Source organism: Chaetura pelagica, unplaced genomic scaffold, assembly GCF_000747805.2.
Source record: "Chaetura pelagica isolate M959 unplaced genomic scaffold, ChaPel_1.0 scaffold360, whole genome shotgun sequence".
Taxonomy (NCBI): Eukaryota; Metazoa; Chordata; class Aves; order Apodiformes; family Apodidae; genus Chaetura; species Chaetura pelagica.
Genome location: NW_009951950.1, coordinates 2,975,857 through 2,983,104, shown reverse-complemented (window position 1 = coordinate 2,983,104; position 7,248 = coordinate 2,975,857). Strand labels below are relative to the sequence as shown.

The following is a 7,248-nucleotide window of genomic DNA, read 5'->3' as shown; positions in this document are numbered from 1 at the left end:
TACGTATTACCTTAGAATAAGTAGTGCAAAAATAAAATGTTTACTTGAAGCTTGTTAATGTAAAAAAACCTCAGCCTTGTATGAAAAATCCTATGTTAAAATATGAATTGATGCAATTAAGTTTTTGCTGGTGAAACGAGCATTTTCCATTTGTGTTTTCCAACCTGTTTTTTTTAATTTATTTATTTTAAGAAAATTCTAGTTATATTTGCAGTGCACTCACATTTTTTGGGCAGACGTGCATAAATTTTAATCTTTTTTTTGTCTTTTAAAATTGGATTAGAAGTGGTCACTTTTTGTAACTGACTTTTTTTTTTTTTTGGTAAGGAAAATTTGCTCATACCTACGATGATTTGACATAATTAACGTTTTCTTAACCATGATGGCAACACAGACATTAAGTATAGACAACTATCAAGATGGACAACAGGTAGGTGTGTTTTTCTTTTTTGAACTAAATGCGTTTAGAAATAAAAGAAAGATAATTACTTTTTCCTTAATGTCAGTTTTGACATTGCATATCTTTTCTTGTTTCTAAAGTTTTCAAAGTGATAATCTGCTGTTTAATACTTTGATACTTATTAAAGGTGTAGGTAATCTTTGCATGACTTTGCTTTAACTTCTGGAAGAATGGTTAGGTAAGTGGTTTTCTTCTAAACCTACTCTAGATTATTTTTGTGTTGGAATGCTCTCTTTTAGGAAAGTCAAATGGACATCCCTAGTATTTTGTGTGTATGGAACTTAAGTGGTCTTACGTGTCTGCAGTTACAATAGATAGATGACATTTATGCAAGTCATAGACTTGCTGGTCTTCAAAAAGCGAAGGATGAATTTAGTTATTTAGAATTACACGCTGCTTTGACTGCATTTAAGTTGATGCAGTTATGCTGTAGGCTGAAAACTGATTAAATACTCAAATTCATTGTAAGGAGATTATTGATTAAAATTGCTAATTAGAAAGCTTGTCAGTGGGCCTCCAGTTTCTTAGTTTGGTTAACAAACAGCTAGAATAATGAAACATGCTCAGGTATGTCTAGTCATGATGTTTCTTTTTTTGTACAACAAGCTGTATATTGCAACAGTTTGCATTGCTACATTATAATACTGTTAGCTGGAGACAAGTCATGCTGGTGGCCTGTACTCTGGAGACCCTTTTTTATGTTACTTTGTGTCAGCCTTAAGCAGTAAATGCATGTACTTTTGTCAGCAGATGGCAACAGTGATGAACAGTCAGAAGAAAACCAGCAACTTTCCATCACTTACAAAAAGATGTTTAACAGAATGCATTCTGGGATTATTGACTTTTTTTGCTGTTTGCTTCTCTTATTGTAATTCTAATTTCTCTCTCCTCTCACCTACATTACATCTTTTACTGTTTTCTTCCCCATCAAATACATGCCATCCTGTGACACATCAGTGAAAGTTATACATGTTTTTGTAAAGAACTGGTTGGGAGAGAATATTTTCTTTTTATTTGTTTTGTATTTTAAGCTTGCTGTGACCAAGATAAGTAACTTGGGTGCCTGGTGCTTTTGTAGTTTGGAAATGGCCCACAGAAGATAGCTAGCAGTTTATACAGAGCTATTTCCTCCTTATAGTGAGAGAGAGCCCTAACTGAACATGCTCTCTCCCTTTGAACTCCAGAGATGTGTGGCTTCACATTTATAATAATTTGTATTAGTCATCCCCTTTTACTTTGCCCCTCCTTCTTGTTATTAATTAATAAATTAGTTCATTACTTGTATCTTCTTTTGCAAGCATTCTGTATTAAAAATAATCTGTGCTTGCTGAGGAAGCTTTTTGCAAGCAGACTGCTCTGTTGGGTAGGATATACTGGCATTTTCTCAGTTTCTGATTTTACTAGGAGATGGCTTGGCTGGGACAGGAAATAAAGCATAAAACTCTTGGTTCTCCGAGACTTCTTGTTGGGAATATTATCAGTTCTTTCTGCTTATGCTGTGTGGAAATAGATTCAATTCTGTCAGAGTTGGGGTCTATAATTGTTTCTGGAGGCCAGCCCTCCTCTCAGTGTGTTCCAATGTGTGATGGATATGTACATCTCATGGGAAAAGAGGGTAGAGGATTGTCTTCTTTACACTTCTGCATGTGTCAGTTCTGGCTGCCTGGTGATATCTAGAACAATGTTTGTCCTCTACTCAAGACAAAACTTGTTAGGGTTAAAGTGGAATAAAATATTGTAGTGATTTCTTGTCTTTGTACAGATGTTCCCAGTGCTCAGAGGGGAGAAAACCAAGGATTTTGGATTCAGAGGTGGAAACTATGACTTTCAGAGATCAGGTTCCTTTAGGACCTCTTAGTCTGGAAGATATTTAGCTGGTAGTGATTGGCAAACCACTTTTCAGCACCCTCAAAGCATCACAAAGGCATGACCAGGCTCTAGTGCAATTTAGGAGGTGCTCAGCAGAAGCTGTGGCTCTATGTTGATTTTTCCAGTTGTGGCAAATTGTGTGGCTGTATGTTAAATGGCTCTGTAGAAGCAGTTACTGCTCTTTTCTTCAGTAGCTTGATATTTCTAAAATAATTTGTTATTACAATACCTGAATTTGAGTGGTAAAGGTCAGGGAGGTTATGCTCCTGATAATGGAAAGATTAGAGGGACACAGGACATTTCAGTGGACAAGAAAAACTTCAGGACCTCTTTGCTTCAGTATCTTGATACAATACACAGTAAGAAATAAGAAAGAAAACTTCAAAGTAGAAATTTCCCTTTCTTTTGTTTTAATCCTAAAGGCTTTTTACGCAAACATCCCCATAAAATTTTTTACCAAAAAAAAAATAATGTTTTTTGCTAGCCTTTTCCAAAAATAACTACTTCATAAACAAAGTGCTATAAGAATTTGCTAATATCTGTCATTCCTATTCTAAAGCTGAGTGCTGAAACTTGAAGTGACCTTTACACACTACCCATCAAAAAGTGTCAAGGATTAAAAATGCATTTTTGTTACTGCTGTGGCTTTTTGAGTAAGTGCCAAGTCATACCAACCTTCTGGCAATTTAGTAACCCTTTGCACTGCTATTTCCTTGAAAACAGTACACTTATTTTGTGTCAAGCGTACAGATTTAGTTACAACTTACTCTTTTTCTACAGATGCAAGTAGTAACAGAGTTAAAAACTGAACAAGATCCTAACGGCTCTGAAACTGATGCAGAAGGGGTGAGTCCTGCCCCTGTAGAATCTCAAACTCCAATGGATGCAGACAAGCAGGCCATTTACAGGTAGTAATGGAGTCATGTTCTGTCTTTTGAAGGGTAAAAAATAGAGGAATATTTTTTTTTATTAACACTAAGTTCCTTGAAATCAGATAATCTCTTGGCTAACTGTCTCAGTAGCTTTCAGAGAAAGAACAAGATCAGATTAGCTTCACTGTCTTTAGCCAAGTGAAATTCAGCAAGCTACTCAGACTGTTCAGCTGTGGTCACTATTTGTTATACTCGGTTTTATCTTTAATGTGAGATTTTATTTTTTACAATCTATTGCCCAGTAAACAGGTCAAACTTGATTTAATGTTGATGGATAAAAATGCTAATTTGAGATTTTCCAGTGTTAAGTGCCATGCTAAGCGCTATGCTCAGTTTTGATGTGCTTAAGTGTTCTTTCACTTCAAGTGTTTTGTAAAGACAGTTATTGCCAGTTTGCAGGTGAAAAGCATACAGCCCAAAAACCCAAAGCAGAAAGATTTATCCACTCATTTACAGACTTGTACTACCAAAATTATCTGCTCTGTGTATGATATCATAGGAGGCCTCTGAGTACAGTCTGCATACTGTTCTCAGTTCTGTAAAGTTATCTGTGGTGTTTAAATTAAGTTCCACATTGAAGAATAAATTAAATTATTAAAGTGTGATAAAATTAAATCTACATTCATTGTATTTGCAAACCCTAATCCTCATTTCTAATGCACTGTATTACGGTCTCTTGCCACTCAATTACAGTGAATTAAATACTATGTCATAGCTTTTTAGGTTGTGATTGTTCTCTTTATTTAAATATACATATTTTAGTCACAGAATGCTTTACTTGTCTCTAGAGTGTGTGAGAAATCAAAATAGAAAGACCGAACAAGTTTTCATCATGTTTTACTGTAGCCAGTGGTATTACATGCAGTCTCTTCCAAGACTTGCTTTTCTGTTTCTTCTTCACATGTGCCAGATGTTTTACTTTTCAGTGGTGTACATATAAGTGAAAATACTTATTCATGTATTTTAACTTCTATTCTAGGCACCCACTATTTCCCTTGTTAGCACTATTATTTGAAAAATGTGAACAATCTACACAAGGCTCAGAAGGCACAACTTCTGCTAGCTTTGATGTAGATATAGAAAATTTCGTAAGGAAGCAGGAGAAAGAAGGAAAACCTTTTTTCTGTGAAGATCCAGAAACTGATAATTTGGTGAGTAGAAGCTGTTTCTTTTCTTTTTGAAACAATCATTACATATGCCTCTTCTTTCTAATTTCTGACTGCAACTGGTGCTTATAGTTTCTTGTCATATGTTTTTCTTCCAACAATAAATTCTTCTTTATGTTAATGCTGAGAAACTTTTTATATATATTTTTTTTCTGACTCCCTTTTCCCCCTCTTATCTGTAAACTTATATTGGGCCCTTTCCAGTGTTTCCCATTCTAAACTGGCTGAAATCAGTGTATAAGATATGAGCAGAAACATGTTTGCAATAGCCAGGCTGACTCTGCAAATCAGTTTTAGAGTGTCAGGTGTATAACATGTTTTTCAAAAACATGTCATCATCTGTTGTTTTTTTTAATCAAAGTTCATCTAGTTAATATGGGAGAAGATTTGTTATAAGATGAGCTTAGAAACTCTAACATATACAGGTTGGTTTTTTTTTTATATGTCATTGTCTCCTTTAGGTTTTCTGAAAGTCCTTTCTGTGATGAAGCTATGATTTCCCCAGTCTCTTAGTCTCCCTCTTGAATCATGTCTCTAGAGAACACCTCTCTTGGCATGCCCATTTCCAAACTGTCTGCCTGTCTTACTCTCTTTAGAGTCATGTTGCAGCTAGATTTTAGCATATTCAAGAATATTAGAATTATAGGGATGAAATGTTTTGTTTCATTTTTGAAAACTATTCCTGTAAGGGACTATGTAATAAAACAAGTCTTCATCCTTGAGTCGACCTCGTAGGAGGAGAAAAGGTTACTTTAAATATTGAAGTTCACGAACAAAACTGAACATATGGGACGCTGTAAACAACAAAAATGGGAATGTTTTAAAGCTGATTTTCAAGAAAGATTTGTGTGTGCAAATAATATCCTGTGTGAGAGGCTAAAGCAATGTACCTGGAGAAAACTCTTAAACAAAACCAAGACTTAAAACAAGAAATAAATCTGAGATTCTGTTTAGAATTGGCAGGAGTGTTGCAGTGAACAGTGTCTTAGGAGGGGCACATATTGTTGCAGAAAAAGGGTCAATTTTGGCTGCTTTTTCAAGCAGCCTTAATTGTGATTTTGCTTAATTTTATTTCTTTCCAAGTACTTTATGACTAATTGTTAGTGTACTTAAGTTCTGAGGAGAGAGTATTTAAATAGTGTCATGGAAAATAAAGCTACAAGAGTCTTTATGTGTAATCAGACCAGTGTGAGAGTAAAGAAAGCAGAAGATGGTATGTTCTAGAGTGAGGCAAGCTTTTACAGCTCTAGCTAAAAAGGCATAAAAAATTAACTTCTCAGCTACTTGTAACTTTTTAAGTGAAGGTTACTGTGCCCGGGATTGAAGTAACTCAATACATTTTATTAGTTGTCTTAGTCTGTGTAAATACAAAGTCACCTTAGATTTAATCTGCTTCAAAAATTGATCAAGTTATCAGAATTCATTTTGCACTAATCCACCTGCAAGAATGCTTTCAAAAAATTCTCTTACAGATTTGGGTTTGAAGCTCTTTGTCTTATGGATGCTTTTATTTTCAGTTTAAAAATTTTTTGAGGCTCAAATAAGGTTTTTGTTCTGGGTCATCTTCTAACACCAGTGCCCTTTAGAAAGATGGGAAAGGAGGATGCATACTATGACACATTATGATACTCTCAGGATAAGTGTAAAGATTCTCAGTTCATAAATGAAGAACAGGCATTGTCCACTTTGTCCAAAGTTACAACGAGAACAAAATTGAACCCCCAAAGTCTCAATATATTAATAATTAGATCTTTGTGGGCAAATATTGATGCAGTTCACCTGATAAATATTTATTGATACATAGAGTAACAGCACCATGAATAAACCCTGTAGCAGAATGACTGTTGTCACCATAAGAATTAAAAATAGAATATGAAATGAGAAAAATTAAGACAAGGGGAAATAAAAACTCAGAACAGGAAAGCTCTTGGGCAAATTTGGGGAGGAATAAAAAAGAGCATTATTCAGAGAGAAGGAAAGAGAGCCATTAGTTTCTGAGGAAGTCTAAATCCAGGCAAAAAACTGCAGTTCATCACAGATGCTAATATTCACATATACAAAGTCTTGTGCATTGTTTGGTTGTTAATGAATTGCACACAGAGTTCTCCAAATAACATACCAGTTTCAGGATCTTGTGGTTTGACCCAGTTATACAGAAAGTTAACTACCAGGAATATTTATAATTTTGGAATCTCTTCATTCTCTATCTCTTTCACTCTGTAATATGTTTGGGGTTTTGTTTCTGCTATCACTGACACCTCCAGAGTGCTGCTTTCACATCAGTTGTGAATTGGAAGATGCCAATTAGATTTTCCATGGTTCGCTCTTCTGAGACTTTTTTGACTGTACTTGCTTCCAACATTTTATTAAAAAATGGGCATTAGTTCTGTTCTACATGAAGCAGGTCTGCTGCCTTGCTAAGCCTCAGGCTATTCTCACATGTAACTCTCTGAATTCAACAAAAATGTGCTGTTTTACCTTATCTCTAATCCCAGATTTTTTTCAGAGGCATGTGTGAAATCTAATAGATGGAGTGTAGTAGGTCTGCCTCACTGGATGAGGAGGTAGCAATGGATGTGATTTTTCTTGACTCTACTAAGGCTTTTGACATTGTCTCCTATAATGTTGTCATAGATGAACTGATAAAATATGGACTAGATAGGTGAGCAGTGGGATGGACTGAAAATGGCTGAACTGATGGGCTCAAAGAATTGCAGTCATCAGCATGAAGTCCAGTTGAAGTCTAGTCATTAGTGGTGTACTCCAGGGGTAGAACCCATACTGTTTAATGTCTTCATTAATCACATGAATGATGGGACAG

At 35.3% G+C, this 7,248-nt stretch overlaps 1 protein-coding gene across 1 annotated transcript in view; it reads left to right on the top strand.

Moving 5' to 3' along the window:
* The first annotated feature begins 379 nt into the window (after window positions 1-379).
* The window catches only part of PKNOX1 (PBX/knotted 1 homeobox 1), a 26,508-nt gene continuing 19,639 nt past the window's right edge, over window positions 380-7,248 (top strand). Inside the window, exons 1-3 of the mRNA XM_009997979.1 lie at window positions 380-430; window positions 3,110-3,237; window positions 4,241-4,412. Coding sequence (XP_009996281.1) covers window positions 380-430; window positions 3,110-3,237; window positions 4,241-4,412 — 351 coding nt within the window. The remainder of the gene's footprint in view (window positions 431-3,109; window positions 3,238-4,240; window positions 4,413-7,248) is intronic.